This window comes from Malaya genurostris, chromosome 2 (genome assembly GCF_030247185.1).
Source record: "Malaya genurostris strain Urasoe2022 chromosome 2, Malgen_1.1, whole genome shotgun sequence".
Taxonomy (NCBI): Eukaryota; Metazoa; Arthropoda; class Insecta; order Diptera; family Culicidae; genus Malaya; species Malaya genurostris.
In genome coordinates this window covers 218,242,870-218,265,766 of record NC_080571.1, presented here as the reverse complement: position 1 = coordinate 218,265,766, position 22,897 = coordinate 218,242,870, and the positions used below count along the sequence as shown (strand labels likewise).

Below are 22,897 nucleotides of genomic sequence, written 5' to 3'. Positions count from 1 at the left end.
CCCTACTAATCCAGTAATAACCAATATTCGAAAGTGGTACAGTATAGCACATTTCACATTATAGTAAATTCGTTTAAAATTTTTAGTAACTTAGTTAAGAAATGTGAAGGATTTCGGAGATGACAGAAAAATGTTTTATATCATAAGATATTCCTAGCAAATTTTCTAATAATTATTCCAGTTGCCAAAATAATTTTATGGCCCCCCAATAAATCTTTTGGTGGTGGGGGGGGGGAGGGTGAGCAAAAAGTGCTTTGCCCCCCCCATAGTTGCCGCGCCTGGTACAACCAATAGTTTTGAACGCACGTCGAGAGTAACCGGATAGTAACATTTAGGGATTCTTGATTTGTGAAAAAAAGCACATATTTTATTTCGATTTCTTATCGTTTCGCCTTAGGATCATAAATGCTAAAAGCAGTTCAAATTAAACTGCCATCTCCACCTAGCAGTTCATTATTTAACTGCTAAGCAGAGGCCGAAAGCGAAACTTGGAGAAATCGAAATAAAATATGTGCTCTTCGCACAAACCAAAAAACCCTAAATGTTCAAATTCGGCGATGACCAGTAGCCGTTTACGCCCGAGACATCAGAAAGGATATTGCACCTCGGTGTAAACTTTGCGTTTGCTTTGCGGTTTAAATTGAGCTGCTAGGTAGAGATAGCAGTTTAATCTTAACTGTTTTCAGCACTGATAAGCTGAAGGCGAAATGTTAAGAAATCGGAACTGGATAGTATTTTAAGATTATAATTTCACGGTGGTAGGTGCGGTCGTTTATTACTTCAAAAAATATTTCATCGTTTTTTCTCTGTATTCTGGCCAGATGATCACCAAAGGACATTTTTCGGACTATCATTCTCTGATAGGCAGCAAAGTTCGAATGAAAATTGCATTGCATTGGCATTTCGGAATAAAAAAGATTAAAAAAACGGCGCTCACATTGGCTACTACTAAGTTTTTTTTATTCAATCTTCGATTTCCAACTGACTGAATGATGAGTGTTCAAAATGCTCATATTACGACAGCCAGAAAATACACAAAACCTTCTAATTTCTTGAGACAAATGTACATCTTGCCTTTGCTTTAGTATATACATCTTACTTGAAGGTTTGTAGTCTTAATCACCCCTATTATGTATTTCGATCGAATCGGAATATTATGATTGAGAGATGCTTTTGTATGGAAAAGTCGAGCTCGTGCGACATACAGAATGCAAAATTTCGCATTCGATCGGAACATTACGATTCGAACAAATTTCAGAATCGGGCTGGTGCATTTTCGCACTACATCAATTGTAGAAAATGGCCCTGTAATTTAATTTAATCGTCTTTCTTCAAATTGGATCTGAGAATGTATCTAGGAATCACTTGTTTTTTTTCAAAGATTAGTAATAATAGTAGAACCGTTGTTTCGTTACAATAGCAGCCGACGAAAATGAAACACATAAACTAGTCCAATTAAAAGGTATTCTTCAAAACTGTACTCTTAAATTTTAAAAGCCTCTATTATGCATAGATATGGTATACATAAAATTTTCTACAGAGCAAGATAATACATAGTTTGAAAGACAATTCACGAAACGTTAGTTTTAGCCGATAGTTTCTTGCGTGAACATTAGGATCGTAAGTGCACGGGTGTCGGAACAGTATTATAAACATGAATGAATCTTCACGAGTGACTGGACATTGACATATAAGACAACTAAACGATATATCAGTATTTGAATGCCTTTATATTAAAATTTCTAAACCAAACCTTGACATTTTGTTTCGTTTCGATTATGCCCCATTACGCTTTTGAGATCAGTACCTCACTTTCAATACAACTGGGCCAGTGCTTTCATGTTCAGTATGCATAACTTTCGACAATGAGTGATACGAGATATTAAAAGATACATCAATTCCTGCTTTAAGTGTAGAGTATTCTACTTACGAAAATATTGTTCATCACTTTCACACTTAAACGGCATCATGTTGCATACAATAGTTCAGCGATAGCTATTTCAATGCACGGACAACTAAAAATGTATCGGAAGTGGGTTTCTTGCATCGCAGTTACTGGCCTATCGCTATCGTCATAGTCTTTGAAACACAGAAGGTTTAGACAAGATAATAAATAAGCAATTTGAATAACTTAGCAGAAGACTAGTTCATTGAGAGGTGAGGCATAGAAAGCTAAAATGGCACAATAAAATGAAATCGCTCACCTTATACATCAAACTAGGATAGACTTGATTAGTAGACTAGTTTGCATAAAGCAAAACATACTGATATCTTATATGGATAACGACGTTATTCTAAACATGTTTTATTGTCATGATGTTAAATATCGACAATTCTAGTTAATCCTGCACTTGTCATACGTTGTTCTGCTCGTATATGTTTAATGATACATCGCAGCTCTAGCTAATTCCACAGTTTGCCTTAATTGTAATTCTTTGGAACCTTATTTTTAGCGCTTTTCAAAATGTTGAATATAGTATTGAAATGAAAAACATTTACAGCCTGTACAGAAACATGCGTCAACTGGCACTGGAATCGTTCGAGAGTTGTGATGATTGTAACGGAATAACTGGCATCGGAAAGGCATATACTGAGTTTATTCTAAACTGTGAAACAATTAATCGACTAAAATAAATTATTACGGTAATCTAAGGGTGGTCTTTTCTTTGTATATGCGTCCTATCTGAAACAAATACTTTTCTTTATACACGTGCGACATTTAAACTGATCCTAACAATGCACTAATAAACCGGGAGTCGAATACCACGGGATGCAACTCCTTTTTTCATTGGTTCGAATCTCAATGTTCAATTTCTTTTGGCTTGGTTACTTTGAAGCATGACCTATTGAAATGTACACACATTTGTTGAACCTTGGGAGAGGAACAGAAAAGTATTAGCTATCTGATAAACCGCCTCTTAAGCACTACCATTCTCTTACCACAATCGATCCGTAATGCCAGTGTGCAAGAGATGAACCAACGACAAGAACATACAAAAGTGGTCGTTCAATAGCCGGTATCGTAATGCTCATCAGAAGTGACAAACACAGCACCCCTGTCATCCAATTGAATGTTTCACTAATCGTGTTGGACATTTGCGATACAATTAGGCGGCACTAGAAAAATACCTAGATTAAACTTTGGAACAAAAAGAAGACACACATGATGCACTTACACTTATGTTACTGAATATGGTACCACTCAGAATGTAAACTGCTCGTGGGTCCTTATTCATAATGTCATTTGGAGATATGAATACCCATAGGAGAGAAACAAACATAAACGTGCCGTACGTGAACAACGGTCGCATTGCTTCCTTGAGTGATCGCATTTTACCAGTGCGGTCTTTATAAGAGCGGTACATGTTGTACACAACCATGGGTAAATTCGACATGGCACTGACATGCAAGCAGAGTTCCATCATTTGACCGGCAGAAATACCTCCAGGCAATTCAGTTTTCCACATTTGAAATCCGTATACCCAAGTTGTGAAATACATCAGCACAGATCCCTTTAAAAACGAACGGACAGAAATTATATAAACAATCAATGTTATACATTTTAACAACTCACCCACATCCCCAGATCGTATCCCCACGGCAGGTACAAAACACCCGTGTTATACTTTTCCCAGTGAGACAGATAAAAGTTGAAAAAGATCGTCCACATGATGTAGTACATCCGGATTGGAGGTACCGACAGATCACCTCGTCCAAAAATACTATACAGACAAGCCGGAATGAAAAACGCCGAATATGAATCTAGCCCGTGGTCGAACAGCTCTCCCAGTGGGCCGGATAGACCTATCCGGCGTGCTTGTTTACCGTCGATCCCATCCAGTGTGTAGGCGAGGAAGATATTGATGGCTGCCATTACCCAAAACCAATTGGGTATCGGTGTTGCGCCTGGTAGCTCCGTACTAGCCCAGAATCCCCAATCGTACCAAGAGAGCATTACAAAATTTGCTACGGTGAAAAGGAATCCGACGAAAGTCATCAGATTCGGTGCGATCCATTTCGGAAAATACTGGAAAAAGACGAATCGAGAAAATACAAGTGTTTATTTATCTAGGTATTTATTGTGTTACTATTTCATCAAGTAAATTTTGGCGAAGAAAGAACGAGTTGAACGAATTTTCCTAAAACGTTCACACAATAACAACGCTAACAAGATGGTTCATAAAAACAATAATTTATTTATTTATTTATTTATTAAACAATATCCATCGGACTGATGTCTAAATGGACTAACAGAGTGGGAAAAAGCCCATCTGAGTTGAAAAATGTATACCATCCTCAGATAGGCATAAAAACCACTATTTTTTAAAACAATCACAAAAATTACATGACAACTACACTACTACTTAAAAGCTATTACAAACAACTTATAACAAATTAAATTATCCATAGTCAGATTATTTCAGAACGCTTGATTTTTTCAACGAAGCGGCGGGAAGGCTCTCCAAACTCAAACAACTCTTTTTTATTCAATAACATATATTAAGGCACACTGCGTTAAGCTATAAGATGCCGAGGGCATTTTTATACTACTTAAAATTAGAGTAAATTAGTATCTTCACTTTCATGATCATATTTTCCAACTAGTTATCGGTGGAGGCTGGTCGGTTGGTGACGTTGGTGCCTGGTGACGATGGTATGCATCGATGGTGGTTACATTCTTCGTGTGGGTCCGCGGGACAAACAACTCTTCTACTGTAGTGAATGTTCTTATGCATGCAGTAATTGGCTCGTTGTATCCGAATGGTCCTATGTCCTATGGAATCTGTTCTGAAGCAGGTTTGTGTTACGCAGTGATCTATTCGGTATTCAAAAATTAAGGTCATAAAGCAATTCAATTGGCATCTGTCTGAATATGGTGACAAGTTTACTGGATCTCTCCACGGTAAATTTCGCAATGACATACGAACAAATCGTTTCTGCACTCGTTCAATTCTTGGGCTCCACGATGCTTGATACGGAATCCAGATTACCGACGCGTTTTCGAGAATTGGGCGAGCGAGTGAGCAATACAATGCCTTAAGGCAATGCGGGTCTTTAAAGTCCTTTGCAATCTTAGCGATGAAACCCAATTGACGTGTTGCTTTCGAAACGATTTGAGAACGATGAGCATCGAACGTCAGTTTAGCATCCAACTGTATATCAAGATCACACACTTGATCCACTCTAGAGATAGTTGTACCATCAATGTTATAGTCAAATATGACTAGAGATGAAATCCTATGAAATGTGATGACTTGGCACTTGGCTACACTTATCATGAGTTTGTTTTCCTGCACCAATCGGTGAACAATGTAAGCAGGCATTGTAGTCGCTGGCAATCATCTACACTACGAACAGTGAGATACAGTTTCAAATCATCTGCGTAGACTAATTTACATCCAGCTCCCAAAAGCAACGCCACATCGTTGAAGAATAATACGAACAACAGGGGTCCTAAATTACTACCTTGTGGGAAACCTGATTTATTCGAAAACTCGGATGATGTGCTGTGGTCTATTTTCACGCGTAATTTTCTATCGGAAAGATATGAGTCCAACCAAGATACGAGTGGCGATGATAATCCAAGGCGAGATAATTTGCAAAGAAGTGTGTTGCTAGAGTCGGAACATTCAGCTTTTTGATTTTGGTCCTCAATAAACGCACGAATACTTCTGCCGTTCATCTCGTTCTTGCCTTTTGTGCAAATAAATACTGCTTTACCTTGGGCAAAAACATCCTTATAAGAACGGAGATTGAAGCCACAGCAGTTTTGGCTGATGTGGAAAGGAGTTTCACATAAGCCACAGCGCACTGACTTCAAGTCGTTTATATCATGATGGTATTCTCCACATTGTTTTGAATTCATCTTTGTATTGGTCAAATATTCGCAAATCAGAACTGACGGAACTCGCTTGGCAAGGCAATAAAGGACTGTAGTAGTGGTTGGTGCTAGCAGTCTTATAACGCCAAAAACACTTGAGATCGGCCGACCAAAAAACAGCAAAAAAACAAGCAAACGAACAAATTATTGATGTAAACTCCAAGAACTAGTAGCGACGAATGGGTTGTCTTAATAAAAATAACACTTTCAAAAAACGTAAAACAGGTTTACAAACATTTCAGCACTACGCTTCAATTTGATACTACACGGAAAAAGCTAACACATCGGTCAATAAGCCCCCATCTAACAGATTGTAAAATATAGGAATTTCTTCCCTTTAGGTGACGGAAAGCCAACTAGCCCAAATAAAAATCATATTGTGTATCGTTTCATATTGTTTATGTTGACCGAGCATGCACTCTCATCTCTTCCGTCTCCTGCCTTTCCTCCACAAAACTTGAAATACTTCCTCTAACTACACAGCTTCATGTTCCTCTCTATCTTGCCTCAAATCTCTTCCTGTGTCCTCACTAATAAATAATCAAGACGCTTACCGAAATCATCCTTCCATCCTATCTATCCTAATCACACCACATGCATCTTCACTCACGATGCAGAGCATTTGACGTTCAGCTCACATGAAGTTTCCATATGACGGCGTCAGCGCGACGATGTCGCCTACAGGGTATGATGATATGGCGACACTAAAACACTGCAAGACACGGAGGAAGCACGATGTCCGAGTGGTCAGGTTTAAACACTGATTTCGTGCAGGATATTGACCCCACGATGAATTCCGGCGTTAGCACGTCTCCGTAATGTCTCGGTGCAGTATCAGCACAACATCCGGCGCGGTGTCGAGAGGGCTTCAACCTCTGACCCAGAATGGAGTCCCTTCGCAGCTGCTGATGATTGTCTCCAGCTATCAGTGCGGTCTCCAGTGCGGTGTTCGAGCCAAGAGAGCTCCAGTTCCAGAAGAATAATAATCCAAAAGAAAAATCCAACAGAAAGATCCAGAAGAAAGACCTACAACGGAGAACCGGTTATCTTCGATTTGATAGCCATTTCATGCGGTTTTGTGTTACCCTTTCCGGGTTCTTTATGGATGAGCTGGACGTTCTTTGTGTGCTCGATCCCTCGTGCTCAGTGAACGGTGACGTCATGAATCCATGTGCCGCGATTTACTTTGCTCGAGCTGCAATATTTTAAGTCAATATTGTGCTTTTTGGGTCCGTTCGGTCGGCACCTACCTTGATTCTATTTTTGCTTTTTTGCAACCAGTTTTCTTTTCGGTAACGAACTATGGCCGAGCCATATCTCTTCTGGTTGATGTCTCCGAGCGAAAAGACGTCCGTCTTCGTTGGACAAGGAAGTTGACTGTGCTTTTCTTTTCAGTTTCTTCTTTGTGCTAGTGACGTGTAAGCGGAAACCACTATACGCTAGCTGCCTTGTGCGTTTGATGATAAAACGATCAGTGCTTGTGCCGTGCTGCCAGTATCGCAAGTTTGTGCTTCATCCAACGTATACCACATATGTTTAACTTTCCGAATTTTCGTTCAGTGCATACTTGATATAACATAACAAAATTAGTCTAACGTTACACAACTTTACCAAAACGGATGAATTTTTCATGCACCGTTGCAAATGATGCATGAAAAATTCTAAAACTAAAACTTTTCTATACAAAAAGTCGGTCAGAGACTGTGGATCGCTCAGACAGAAATTTGTTCTAATAAACATTAGACAAATGACCAAAATGTACTAATCATAATACGCAAGCTTATGCTCACCAAAACACCAAATTTCTTGACATAACTAAACTAAACTGCAAAATCATATACCAGCGAGTTCTGGCAAAATCAGCAATCACAAACACTACGAAATTCCTTCACCTAACTAAACTAAACTTCAAAATCATATACCAGCAAATTCTGGAAAATTTAGCGATCACAAACACCACAAAATTTGTGCAAAACGTCTCCGACTGAGTTTTTATCCTCACTTCTCTGTACCCTTCCACTTTAGCTCAACAGGCACAAATCAATACTAATTTATTATAAAACTAAACTAGTAAGATTATTCTTAATTTACGAGAAATTACCAAAATAGGTGATAGATATGTACAAATTCAGGTACACAATTGCATAGGTAAAGGGGTATTTAGTCCCTAGAACGTCATGAGTCCATAGCAAGGGTTTTACCGCGCCCAGAATCGCGTTACTTCTGACGATTTGTCATGACGACCCCTGATGCGACTGTTTCCCTTACGATCTTATGGATTATATGGACACTGGATCTGAGAAAATTTTTGACACCAATCCAGGAATTGTAATGTGATTCCGCAAAACGTATTTTTACTGAGTGCCTTTTATCGTAACACTAACTGGTAACTGGTGTTGCTCATAGCTTGTTCAACGACTGTCAGTTTCTCCCGATCTGACCAAACGGCTAGCCTGCGAAGGCTTCGATGTTCTCACGGTATTTTTCTTGTACGGTCATACATTAGTATTTTGAACCAAGGTTCGCGGTTTACGAAAATGGTGGGCGCTTTGCTTCGTCCATTTGCAATTCTCGCCGTGCACGATTTTGTCCCAGTGCGATTCCATTTTGTGCCATTTAGCTGCGCTATCGCTAATGCTACTACTGTTATCTGGTTCTTGAGTTGTCATTTTTCGTAATCGACGTATCCTCCTGATGGTTCCCTCAAAGCTGCATTAACTGCGGGTGCGTTTTCTCTCGGTACGCTAACGGACTGCCTGAAGAAGGCTATTTTCCTCGTACTTGGGTGCGTTTTCTCTCGGTACGCAAACGGACTGCCTGAGGAAGGCTGTTTTCTTCGTGCTTGGGTGCGTTTTCTCTCGGTACGCAAACGGACTGCCTAAAGAAGGCTGTTTTCTTCGTGCTTGGGTGCGTTTTCTCTCGGTACGCTAACGGACTGCCTAAAGAAGGCTGTTTTCTTCGTGCTTGGGTGCGTTTTCTCTCGGTACGCTAACGGTAAGCCTGCAGAAGGCTTGTTTCCTGCAAATCGTCTTACCAAGGTGGGAAGGTAGTCTAAAAGTTGTTGCTTGCCGCACCCTGATAATATGTAAATCATCCCGATCACTTGCGGTGTTTCTGGAGCTTCAAAACTCTTTGTTAACAGACTTGGCCTGCGTACATAGCTGTATAAGAGTTCTCTAATCGGCTTTGATGTCCTTCGCATGATATCGTCCCCTTTTTCCAGTGGTAACGTCCTCTAAGAGATACAGATTTGTTCCAAGCGTTTCTTTAACTATGGCTGGTACAAATTTTGGATCTAATTTCTGGCTGATGTGATTCAATTTCGATGATAGCCCGAATGTTCTGCGCCATACCAAATCGCCAATCTTGAATGAAGTTACACGTTTTCTGAAATCATATCGTTGTTTTGATTTGTCGTGATTGCTTTGAATACGCTTTACAATGAACTTTTGAATTCGCTGGATTTTTGATAATCGCATGTCCTGCGCCACCTTTGGGTCGTCCTCAGCATTCAGATTCTGTTGTTTGTACAGGTCCGTGTGAAGAATGAGATCTCTGCCGAAGTTCGCTGAGTGTGGACTGACTCCGGTTACTTCGTGTTTGGCACTGTTGATTGCCGCCGTTATCGCCGGAAGCTGTTCATCCCATTCACGATGATCCCCTTCTAACAGTGAACGTATACATGTCACGAGAACTCGGTTGACCCTCTCCGTGTTGTTAACCATTGGACAGTAGAACGCCGTTTTCATGTGCACGATGTTGTGCCGTGCTAGCAAAGATTTGAATGCCATGGATTCAAATTGCTTTCCGTTGTCGCTCAGTACTATTCTTGGACGAGAGAATTTCAGAAACACTTCCTTCTCTAAGAATTCTACCATTTTTGTCGCATCAGCTGATCGCATGGGGTGCACGATGACATACTTCGTAATCCAATCAACAATTACCAGCATAACGGTGTTTCCTCGCTTTGATCTTGTCAACGGGCCCACAAAATCCATCGAAATCAGTTCCCATGGCAGTCTAGCCGGTTTCAGCTTGCCCATTGTAGGAAGCATTCGAGTGTTCGGAGCTTTGCTCGCCTTGCACGTACTACACTCCCTCACGTACTTGCCAATTTCTAGCTGCATTTTTGGCCAGTAGAAATGAGACTGAATTTTCTGCCATGTTTTGAAGAAACCTAGATGTGCGGCTGTTGGTGAATCGTGATATCGTCTGATGATATCGGTTCGCTCTTCTTTTGGAACGACCTTCTTCCATTTGTGACTTGTGTTTCCAAGCTCATCCTTGCAGAGACAGTTTTTGTACAGCTCATCTCCTATCAATCGAAAGTCTGGAAAGCTGTCCCCGTTGTTCATTATCCGCTTTCTCAGGCTTTTGTACCAATCGTCTTTAACCTCATCAATCACAAACACCATGCTAGAAACAATTCTCGATAACGCGTCCGGAACGACGTTGATGCTGCCTTTCCGATACTTGATGTCGAAATTATATGCGTTAAGCCTCAACAACCATCGACTCATGAGCGCTGTTGGGTTCTTCATGGATCTCAGATAACTCAATGCTGCATGATCACAGTATACTGTGAATCTGGTGCCTTCGACGTATCCTCGAAACTTCTCAATAGCACGAATTACGGCCAAACATTCTCGCTCTGTCACTGAGTACTTCCTTTCCGAAGATGAGAGTTTTTGCGAAAAATAGCAAATAGGATGTTCTTCTCCCTCTATGTTCTGTGATAGCACTGCTCCTATTGCCACATCACTAGCGTCGCACGCAATATCAAATGGCTTTGTGTAATCTGGCATTGCCAATACTGGTGCTGATACCAACGCTGCTTTCAGCTTCAGGAACGCCTGCTCTGCTTGTGGATTCCATTGAAATTTCGCTTTTGTCTTCGTGAGTTCTGTGATTGGCGCGGCCAGTTTTGAGAAATCTCCGATGAACCGACGATACCAATTACAGAGACCGAGGAATCGTTGAACTTCCTTCCTGCTTGATGGAATCGGAAACTTAACGATGCTTGCTATCTTATCCTCATCAACTTTCCATCCACTCTCGTTGAGAATGTGCCCGAGATATTTGATTTCGCGACGACAAAACTTGGACTTTTCTGTTGATATTGTTAATCCCGCATGCTCCAAACGCCTCGTTACCTCCTCCAAGGTTTTCAAGTGTTCCTCAAACGTCTTAGAACAGATAACTATGTCGTCCAAATAATGGAATACTTGCGGCTCCATGTCTGCAAACAGTTGTGTCATTACTCGTGCCAATGCTTGACTCGCCGTGCATAATCCGAATGGAACCACTTTGAATTGGAAGTGTCCTCTGGACGGGACTGTGAAAGCTGTTAGAGGTCTCGAATCTGGATGCAACGGTAGTTGCCAAAATGCGTCCTTCAGATCAAGCGACGATATGTAAGCGCATCCACCGAGGTTGTTCAAGATCGATGATATCTGCGGTATTGGATATCCTTCGTTGACCATGACGGAGTTTAGGTGTCTAGCATCTAAACAGACGCGGTATTGGCCTGTTTTCTTTTTTACCGCTACCAAAGGGTTATTCCAAGGTGAATAAAGTGCGTATTCAATCACGTCTAATGCTATCATCCTGTCGATTTCACGGTTGACCTCTTCTAGAACGTATGGAGACATTGGATAGTAGCGCTGCTTACGCGGAACTGCCTGTCCGACGTCGATCCGATGCTCATACATGGAAGTTCTTCCTAACTTGTCACCGGTTGCTTTCGGGAAAGTTCTTATCACTTGCTGAAGTCTATGATACTGCTCATCTGTCAGGACTTTCATCGACTCTTCTTCTGTAGACTTCGTTTTCTGGAAATCGGCTTCAAGTGTACAGCAAATCGCCTTTACTCCGAATTTCTCCCAAAAATTCATTCCTAAAATCACACAATCTGGAATGGTGGGAACCAAGAGTACCGGTAACGTTTCATTCCGATTGTTGTATACGATAGGCAATCGAGTGAAGCTGTTTATCTTGTGCTGAGTTCCATCAGCTGTTTGGATGCCACCGTTTACAATGCCTTCTCGTAACTGGAGTTCTTCTACCAACTTCACGTAGCTTCCTCCTAACAACGAACAGTTAGCGCCGCTGTCTAATAAGGCTGTTATGTTTCTGCCTAGCACACTGATGACTGCATGCGGCCGGTTGTCTTGTCCGAGATTGATGATGATCGAACTAATGTTTTTAAATTCAGGAACTGCTGAGGGATTCTCGAACTGCTGCGGAAAATCGTCTCCCTCTACTGTCGGTTCTCCGCTTCTTCGTTTCCCGTGTCTGTTCTGCAAGTAAAGCAGCTGCGTAAGGAGTATCCTTTTCTTCCACATCTGTAACAAAACAGGATTGCTTGTGGTTTTGGACAATCCATAAAACGATGTCCTTCTTCATCACAATTCCAGCAAATCAATACTAGTCGCCGATAATCCGAAATGTCTTCCTGTTGTATCAGTGATGGATGCTGTTCCTGTTTAGCTTCCGTCCTCCTTTCTTGCTTTACGGCTATTGGAAATCGCCGTTGATTTTGCAGCGTATTCGTTTGAACGGTTGTTGGCGGCCGTGCCAGTTGCCGCGCGTCTCTATGTTGCTGCATTGGTTGTTCCGTCTTCTGGGAATTCGACGTTCTGGGGAGTCTTGTTGACCATTGCAGTTTTAACTCGCACACTTGCTCCATCAGTTGATCAAGTTTCCAAGACCAGTGATTGTTTTCATCCTGTGATTGAGCAGTCTCGGGGATTGGTTCTAAGCCCTCAACGGAACCATATTCTTCTGCAGCATTCTCTTCTGATTGTACCGCGTGAACTCTAGCGAAACGTTGATGATACTGCGTTGTCTGCGGTGATTTTACTGTAGCCGTTGGAGTTGCGAAACTAGGTTCCAACAATGCGCTGTGTGGTACTGGAAGTCGTCTCTGTCTACTCAAAAGCAATCTGGTTTCATCATAGCTCGTGCAAATCTCGACCATCTCCTGCAGTGAATGAGGCCTTGCTGCGGTGACGATCGCTGCGTAGTCTGCGTTCATGTTTTTCTTGACGATAAAGAACTGTTCTTCTTGCTCCATTGGTGGTGTCACAAATCGAAAAAGAGCTGCGATGTCTCGGTAGTATTTCGCAAAAGTTTCATTTTGCCCTTGAAAGCGAAAGCAAGCTTCCAAACGTAGTATCTGTGCATATCCTGCTGGTAGAAATTCCTTGCGTATCTCCTGCTTGAATGCTTCCCAGGAGCTTAATCTGTTCTGCGCCATGGCTCGAGCGTACCAATCAAGCGCATCTTCTTGCAGTAAATGCTTAATTGATGACAACAAAGTGTCGTCATTCATGCCTTCCGATCTGGCAAATGTCTCAACCCGATCCAGAAATATGTTCAACGATGTTGTATCCTTTTCTCCTCGAAATTTGAAAGGCCAGTTATGTACTGCCTTTAGCATGCGTCTGTCTTCGCCTCTTTCTTGCGTTGGTCTTGATTCTCGTCGTAGCAGATGTCGAAGCAAATCATCTCGTAATTCGTTGTATTCTTCCCATGCATTGCGACAAACATTGTTTCGATTCCAATTGCCAGTTGGGTTCTCTTCTTGCTGTCTTCTCGGTGGTGGGGGCCAATATTCATTCGAAGCTCCCGTTTGATTCAGATGCGAGTTATCTTGGAGCACGCTATCCATCCCTCTCGTATTGGTATTGCTCACCAAGTTTCTTTGATTTCCTAATGGAAGTGGAGAGTAATGTGAACTTCCATCAAATCTCCTACCGGTAACGTTCGACCATGATGAACTGCTTGCTTGTCCTGCAGCTCGAGGGGAGGTGGAGGGTGGTTCCAATCTATGCTGCCCATCTGCGGTTACCGTTGTCGCATTGCTATCGACTGCTGTGTTATTCTGTTGTGCTGGTGCTATGCTGCTGCCTTGCACCACACGAGTCACTGCTTTATTTAATACACTTCTAACATCACTTCCCATCACTTTAACTAGAGCACACAATGAACTGTGCATCTCTAAACGATCACTCGGCGGATTTATTAGTGATAAACGAGACCGATAATGTGCGATACGCGACCGTAATTGAACAAGCATTTCAATGTTTATATTTCTAAGAGCAACTTCAACCAGTTTTTGAAGTTCATAAATCTGAAATCGACATGACTCTAAATTTTCCGAAGGTGTTATAGCGTGATCAACGCTTCTTCGAACTATATTTCCCGATTCATCTTCGCGGATTGCTTTAAGTAAAAGCTGCACTCTAGTGCGGTGAGTCTTTGCGGTTATATTGACTACATGTCTCAACGCCAACTCATAATCAATTTCTTCATCGATTAAGTGTGTATAATCCATACTTAAAAGATCGAACTGAATTCACAAATCAAAATATGCTTAAAACAAACTATCACCCAAATCACAAAACTCAAACTCTAACATTAATTTTTCAAATAGGTGGGGTTTTCAGTTGGGCGCCAATGTAAAATATAGGAATTTCTTCCCTTTAGGTGACGGAAAGCCAACTAGCCCAAATAAAAATCATATTGTGTATCGTTTCATATTGTTTATGTTGACCGAGCATGCACTCTCATCTCTTCCGTCTCCTGCCTTTCCTCCACAAAACTTGAAATACTTCCTCTAACTACACAGCTTCATGTTCCTCTCTATCTTGCCTCAAATCTCTTCCTGTGTCCTCACTAATAAATAATCAAGACGCTTACCGAAATCATCCTTCCATCCTATCTATCCTAATCACACCACATGCATCTTCACTCACGATGCAGAGCATTTGACGTTCAGCTCACATGAAGTTTCCATATGACGGCGTCAGCGCGACGATGTCGCCTACAGGGTATGATGATATGGCGACACTAAAACACTGCAAGACACGGAGGAAGCACGATGTCCGAGTGGTCAGGTTTAAACACTGATTTCGTGCAGGATATTGACCCCACGATGAATTCCGGCGTTAGCACGTCTCCGTAATGTCTCGGTGCAGTATCAGCACAACATCCGGCGCGGTGTCGAGAGGGCTTCAACCTCTGACCCAGAATGGAGTCCCTTCGCAGCTGCTGATGATTGTCTCCAGCTATCAGTGCGGTCTCCAGTGCGGTGTTCGAGCCAAGAGAGCTCCAGTTCCAGAAGAATAATAATCCAAAAGAAAAATCCAACAGAAAGATCCAGAAGAAAGACCTACAACGGAGAACCGGTTATCTTCGATTTGATAGCCATTTCATGCGGTTTTGTGTTACCCTTTCCGGGTTCTTTATGGATGAGCTGGACGTTCTTTGTGTGCTCGATCCCTCGTGCTCAGTGAACGGTGACGTCATGAATCCATGTGCCGCGATTTACTTTGCTCGAGCTGCAATATTTTAAGTCAATATTGTGCTTTTTGGGTCCGTTCGGTCGGCACCTACCTTGATTCTATTTTTGCTTTTTTGCAACCAGTTTTCTTTTCGGTAACGAACTATGGCCGAGCCATATCTCTTCTGGTTGATGTCTCCGAGCGAAAAGACGTCCGTCTTCGTTGGACAAGGAAGTTGACTGTGCTTTTCTTTTCAGTTTCTTCTTTGTGCTAGTGACGTGTAAGCGGAAACCACTATACGCTAGCTGCCTTGTGCGTTTGATGATAAAACGATCAGTGCTTGTGCCGTGCTGCCAGTATCGCAAGTTTGTGCTTCATCCAACGTATACCACATATGTTTAACTTTCCGAATTTTCGTTCAGTGCATACTTGATATAACATAACAAAATTAGTCTAACGTTACAAGATGGATGGCGTCACTAATCAAAAATCCCTCTAGCGTTCAATAGAGATGTCATCTGTCAAATATTCTTAGAATTCGATTCATTAGTATTATTAGTTTTTGGGCGTTCAATAGAGATGTCATCTGTCAAAAATTCTTAGAATTAGATTCATTAGTATTATTAGTTTTTGGGCTTTCTGTAACGCTTCTTCAGGAAAATTAGAGACAATGGAGAAAGAAGAATTTTATGTGCTTATATAAAGCTTGATAAGCATTATCCAGACTCTACTCCTACAAAATAAGTAATTACTAACTGGTATGCTGAATTTAAATGTGGTCGTGGCAACACCGATTATGAAAACAATGATGGAAATATTTTCCCAAATCATTAACGTAGCTAAATTCCATGGATTGAAATTAGAATTGCTATCTTACTCTTACTGTTACTCTTCCAGTCGTAGACCACGCGGGTCTCTGCTGTATACAGGATGCGTCTCCATTCAACTCGGTTCATGGCTGTTCGCCGCCGGCCTCGCCTCTTCTTCTTATACCGGTCGGATCATTATCGAGAATCATTTTAACCGGGTTGTTCTCCGACATTCTAACAACATGCCCGGCCCACCGTAACCGCCCGACCTTGGCCGTTTGGATGAGGGTTGGTCCTCCCAGCAACTGGTGCAGTTCGTGGTTCATTCGCCTTCTCCACGTACCGTCTTCCATCCGCACTCCGCCGAAGATGGTTCGCAACACCTTCTGTTCAAAAACGCCTAGTGCGCGTTGATCCTCCGCAAGCATTGTCCAGGACTCGTGCCCGTAGAGGATAACCGGTCTAATCAGCGTTTTGTAGATAGTTAACTTCGTACGACGGCAAATTTTTCTCGATCGAAGCGTCCTGCGCAGTCCAAAGTAAGCACGATTTCCTGACAATATGCGTCTCTGAATTTCTTTGCTGGTGTCATTACCGGCAGTCACCAGTGAGCCCAAGTACACGAACTCGTCGACCATTTCGATTTCATCACCACCAATCAGAACTCGTAATGGGTGGCTGACGTTATCTTCTCTCGAGCCCCTGCCTTTCATGTACTTTGTCTTTGACACATTGATGTCTAGTACGATCCGCTTGGCCTCATCTTTTAGTCCGATGTACGTATCTTCCATCTTCTCAAAGTTGCGTGCTATAATATTAATATCATCAGCGAAACCAAGTAGCTGGACGGACTTTCTGAAAATCGTGCCACTCGTGTCTATCCTCGCTCTTCTTATCACACCATCCAAAGCAATGTTGAATAGCAGACACAAAAGCCCATCACCTTGCCGTAGCCCTCTGCGAGTTTCGAAGAGACTCGAGCTTATCCCCGATACTCGAACAACGCACATCACTCGATCCATCGTAGCCTTGACCAATCGTATCAGTTTGTCCGGGAATCCGTAGTCGTGCATGATTTTCCATAGCTGATCTCGATCGTTTGTGTCGTAGGCTGAATTGAAATCGATGAATAAGTGATGTGTGGGCACATTGTATTCGCGGCACTTTTGCAACACCTGGCGGATGGCGAACACTTGGTCCGTGGTAGCGCGTTCGCCCATAAATCCTGCCTGATATTGTCCCACGAATTCGTTTGCAATCGGTGAAAGTCGACGGCATAAGATTTGGGAGAGTACCTTGTAGGCGGCGTTCAGCAGAGTTATCGCGCGGTAATTGCAGCAATCCAGCTTATCGCCCTTTTTGTAGATGGGACACACGATTCCATTCCTCCGGTAAAATCTCGTCCTCCCTGATCTTGGTAACGACCCAGTGCATTGCTTTGTGCATTGTGTGTGTGTGTGTGTGTGTGTGTGTGTGTGTGTGTGTGTGTGTGTGTGTGTGTGTGTGTGTGTGTGTATTTGTGTGTGTGTATTTGTGTATGTATCCAAAATGTGCACTCAATTTTCTCGAAGATGGCTGGGCCGATTTTCTCAAACTAAGATTCAAATGATAGGTTTTTCGGGAGTAACAATGTAAAATGTGCAAAAATATAAATAAAAAGTGCACTCTATTTTCTCGGAGACCACTCAACCGATTTTCTTCAACATTTAATTCAAAAGCCTTTTAGTCCCAAGGATGCTATTGAATTTCATCTGGATCCGACTTTCGGTTCGGGAGTTACGGAGTAAAATATACAAAATGAACTAAAAACATGCAATCATTTTTTCAGTGACCGCTTATCCAATTTGAAAGGTCTTACAATCTCATAAATCCTACTAAATTTCATCCGGATACGACTTCCGGTTCCGAAATTACAGACTGATAAAAAATCATTTTCAGGAACGTGTTTTTATACATGATACGAAAAATTCAATCGAATACTTTCAAATAGCCCTATAATTCTTGAATTGGACAGATTTGGTTTGTTGATGACCAAATACATTGATTTTGGGTATACCGAATCTTCGTTACAGATTCCGGAAGTATCGAAAAAAAGTGATCGTGTATTCCAAACCGGGAATCACTACATTTTCTTAGAAACGGCTGAACTGGTTTTCATCATCTTAGATTCGAATGAAAAGTTTCTTGGTTCCGTGTCACTATAAAAAAGTTAACTCGAAGGAGACCGGTCAACCGATTTTGTCGTGAATTACCATGGGGCGCCTTGTCAAGATTTACTCTCTGAGAGAGTGTTAAATATTCGATCGTGTATATCTCTTGTTGTATAAACCGACTTTTGAATAGTGTCATATACTATTCGACTGAGTTCGACGAGTAGCAAAATGTCTGTATGTGTACGAGGTTATGTTAACTTTTCTCGGAGATGACTGAATCGACTTTCACAAACTTAGATTCAAAGCTCTTTAAGTCCCATACTAAAGTCCTGAATTTCATTTAGATCTAATTTCCGGTTCCGGAGTTATATGGAAAAATGTGGAAAAAAACTAAAATATTTTTTTTTCTAACTTTTCTCATAGATGGCGCGACCGATTTTCACAAACTTAGGTTCAAATGAAAGGTCCCATACGAAATTCCTGAATTTCATCCAGATTCGACTTCCGGATCCGGAAATATAGCGTAAAATGTGTTAAAAAGTATTATACCATCACTGGAAAGGGCGTAAAACCGTAAAAAAATTCTAAAACGACCTCAAATCTTCTCCAATTGATAGTTTATAACAGTAGACGGTCAAACAAACCGATTTCAGTTATTCTTCCAAGAACCGAAGAAAATTATTTTGAAGAATACCACAGTACTATATATGATAGTATGATTGATATGAGAAAGGCATCATTACACCACTAGGTGAATTAAAACAGGTTTTTTAAGGTAAAACTAGTACCCGACATCTTGATCGCGGTTTACCCGGATAAAGGCCGACCTATTAGATTTTTCAATTTTTCTGGCTCGAAGAGGCGAATGAACTTGAAGTTAAAACCTCTATAATCGAAACAAAAACAAATTTAAAACGAATATAAGCAGGCTCGTATCGCTCAAAAGAGGTCCTCAGATAAAAAAGAAGATCCTCAGACTAAAATAGAAGCAAAATTCTCAGTAGGAGTGTCGTTCCTTTTCTAATGGGATGAAGAAATTCTGGTACGAATGTCATACAAAAATACTGTTCTGAGTGAAAAACAAAAGCGGTAATTTTGAAATTTGTCGAGCCAGAACAGACAACTAGTTAAACAGACTCTTTCAAGCGTTTCGTGGATGGAGATAAACAGTAGCGAACAGGCGATGAAAAGGAAATGAAAATTGAATTTTCGATGCATATTAGAAAATCTTAGATTGAAGTGTTTGTGGAGGATAACAAAAAAATGGATCTGACAACATAATTGATGACTTCTTTTATATACCAAATTTTATTTTACCGTTTGCAAATAATCTAGCGGTTATTGATGATACCAAGATAATTTGGAATTGGTTGTGGTGAAAAGAGCCATTGAGTACCATTGAGCTGATTAAAGTTACGTTCATCCTATATGCGTATATTTTTTGGATTCTGTTTACGTTTGAAATATTTGCGTCGATAAGTCACCTACCCTCTAATGTCGATTGATAAATTCGTCATTCCTAAAATACATTTTTCGCAGTTACCCGAATCTTGAATTTTGATTCCACGACCATTTAAATTATTCTATAACGCAACCATGTCTTCACTTTTGATTGATATAGTTAATTTTTTTCTGTACTCGCAATTCCATCAACTAATTCCTATCTCCCAACTGTGCTTTAATAAGCTATGTTTAGTAAAGATAAATTATAGACACGGAATAAAATACTTTCGAACGCAATAAAAAAAAGCTACATAAACTAAAGATAAGGCAGCACGAGGTAGATATTTATTGAACGCTCACCTCTACTAGCCAGTTCCAAAATGGGTGCATCAAGTAGATACTAAGAGGTGATGTGTCTCGAGCGCTGTACTGTAATTAAAAAAAAAAACAACAAAAATACTCCAGTTATTGGTTTTAGTTGAAATATGTACAATATGCAGCACTGCACAAATAAGAGTTTTGAACGCAATAATTAGAACAGTAGCTAACAACAAAAACCAATTTCAAATGTATGAGAAAACAATAATCATTAACTTTACTAGTTTGTTAAATCGAATTTTCATGAAACCGGGCAATGAGCAATCCTTTTAACCTGTGAAAAAATTCTAAGCACACAAGATTTTACTTGACTTTTGACTGCTCATATTTTCCATATGTTTGCATTTGTACATTTACGAAAGCACCGGTGTATTCTATCCAGTAACAAATTATGTAACATTTCGTTAGAACTATCCAACTCCTCTTCAATAAAATCACATCTCATTGAATTTTAGCTAATCAATATCTATTTACCTTATAGCTATCAAATCCGGCAAGATGCTCCTTGTTTAAATAACCATTTTCGATGGTGCTCCCGGATGTTTTTGTCATGTTTGTTTGTCAGTCTCAACAGGCCCGTTGTTCAACCATCAACTAAGGTGGAATTACGGCTGCAGGAATTCCAGTCGGATAATCGTCCTGTTTACTGAAACGATCCATCAGAAAAAAATACTACGTGAACGCTTGCACTATATACCCACAGCAAGTATAGACCTTGAATTGCTAAGGATTGCACCAACACTACTAGTTTCTTTAAACTTAGAATGATTGGTCAACTTTTTATCTTAAGCAGTAGCGAACACAAATGATTCTTGAATTTTGTTGGTATATTATCAACTAAATAACCTGTCTTCACACAATTTCTCCGGACAATTATCGAAAAAGCCACCAGACGCACGCTCCCGAATATTTTTAAGGAACACACTTTTTCCGTCCTTTTGTGCTGTCAGTTGACGTGTGGTATTTTTAGCGGCATTTGTGCTTTGAATGTGTGCATTTTGTAGCTAGAGCAAAGTTGCCAGATATACAGATAAAGTACAGACGATATCAAGCGGCTAATTATTACTATTGTAACTGCAGCACTAACCTGCATTTCGCAAGAACGTGCTACTTGAGCCAATCCGTTCTGATTCCTGAAGATTGTCTTACACAAGGACCCGTGACATTCCAATTTTGTAATGAGATCATTGCTGCTCTTACATTGTCATTAAAAATAACAATACTTGGTAATAACAACATTACTGTTTCTCGTATTAGCTTTCTACCCAGTAAGCTCGCCCCTGTTACGCATGTGCTATATGCGTAAAAACTATAATCTGCTAATGCAAACGACGTGATTTAAAAAAAACATACTTGTATCATGTGTAGGAATATAGCAATTATAAACTATATCGTCAGGGGACGGGTATAGCGTGATGGGATAGTCGAATTCCTTTCACGCAGCCCACCTGCGTTTGAATCACAACCCCGCACATAGGGTCAGAAAGTTTTTCTGGCTCAAAGAGGCGAATGACCTTAAGGTTAAAATTCCAAAACCGGAAGTCGAATCGAGATGAAACTCACAAATTTTCTTATGGGATTTTAGAACCTCTAAAAAGTTAGAAGTTATTTTCTTCGTTATTCCTTATTTCCTATCGTTTTCTTACCTGCGATGCCAGATTCACTGATAATATGTATTTCACAGATTTTCAATATGCTACACAGATTTTTAAAATGACAGTTTTTAATTTGCTAGAGAGAACAAAAAAGCATAGAGCGTATAAACGTTTGAAAGGCGAGAGACCTGTTTTTTTTGCTCGCAGAAGTGAGTTGCGAGACATTTTTTTGCTCACCAAAATGATTCCGATCAGCTAACATGTTATGGGAAGTGCACACAGTCCAATTTCTGGTTCGATCGCAGACTTTTTGAAAAAACGATCTTACTTTCTCTCCTATTAATAACTCCATAATTTCCCCGTTTGCTTACAAATCATTCGCGTAGAATAAAAGATAATATTTCTATTTTTTTAACAGTACACGATATGTAACGAACAATTGTATTATAACGCAGATATAATCGAAAGAGAATCTATCAATTACTTTTAGGCCCTTTTAAAAAGTTTACGTTAATATTTAATTTATACATATTTATATTATATATGATTGTTTAATTTTTAAGATTTCATATTTTTCTGGAAAAAAAGCCAGTTGTCAGGTTCTGTCCAATAGTGGAAAACTAACTAAAATCTTCGGTTGATTTTTTAGAAGGCCGTAAGAGCAAGTGACGGTTTCTCTTTATTAACTTTCTCTTTCGATTAGTTTGATGTGATTATAAAGATTTTTTTGGATGTCACAGTTCTGTTTGAAATTCGAAAGTTTCGGGTATCATCTTATGCAAAGAGTTGAGTGATAAACCAAAGATAAACTCCAGATTACAATGTCCCATACAATCCATAAAAAAAGGTTGGACCTGTAACCACAGACTAACAGACATGACAGTATGAGTAAATTCTTATAAAAATCATTTTTCGTGATGCACTAGTTCCACCTATATTGTACTGCGCGAACTATTTACTATCGGTACACCCCTTGTGTTATGTAAAAGTTAATTTACTAGTTGGTTCCCCCTCGTTTGTCAACACCGATCAGCTGCTTGCAGGGATGCCTGATTTCATCATAATATTTGGAAATGAATCGTCACAGTAAATTATTATATTACGTTAATAATATATTAAACTTTTTAGCGATGTTGGAAGGTAACCATTTATTTTTCTCAACATTGTTCATCTAGACTATTTTTTATTGTGTTGGTAATTTTCACCCGAAATTAAGTGGCGGCAGATCAGAAGCAAGTAAATATTGCCACTAAACGGGTTCGATTTTGTATTGCGTTGAAGGATGAGAGGTAGACACAATTTTGTATATAGTTTTGGCAATATGTATTAAATCTGTATCCTGCATGAAATT

The 22,897-nt window shown here is 40.4% G+C and overlaps 1 protein-coding gene across 8 annotated transcripts; it reads right to left on the bottom strand.

Moving 5' to 3' along the window:
* Nucleotides 1–938: 938 nt before the first annotated feature.
* Nucleotides 939–20,918, bottom strand: LOC131427590 (ethanolaminephosphotransferase 1). 8 transcript variants are annotated; one of them, XM_058590930.1, is made up of 7 exons: nucleotides 20,666–20,918; nucleotides 20,426–20,590; nucleotides 19,934–20,002; nucleotides 3,575–4,027; nucleotides 3,177–3,512; nucleotides 2,941–3,117; nucleotides 939–2,872 (listed from the first exon to the last, which is right to left on the bottom strand). In XM_058590930.1, the coding sequence occupies exons 2-7, from the start codon at nucleotides 20,501–20,503 to the stop codon at nucleotides 2,801–2,803; spliced, it is 1,185 nt and encodes a 394-aa protein (XP_058446913.1). In that variant the 5' UTR covers nucleotides 20,504–20,590; nucleotides 20,666–20,918; the 3' UTR covers nucleotides 939–2,800. The 8 variants fall into 8 exon arrangements, 6 of the variants coding, with proteins under 6 accessions (XP_058446913.1, XP_058446914.1, XP_058446912.1 ...); XM_058590931.1 differs by having other exon boundaries at nucleotides 20,426–20,597; nucleotides 20,798–20,918; XM_058590929.1 differs by having other exon boundaries at nucleotides 20,426–20,597; nucleotides 20,653–20,917.
* Nucleotides 20,919–22,897: the final 1,979 nt, after the last annotated feature.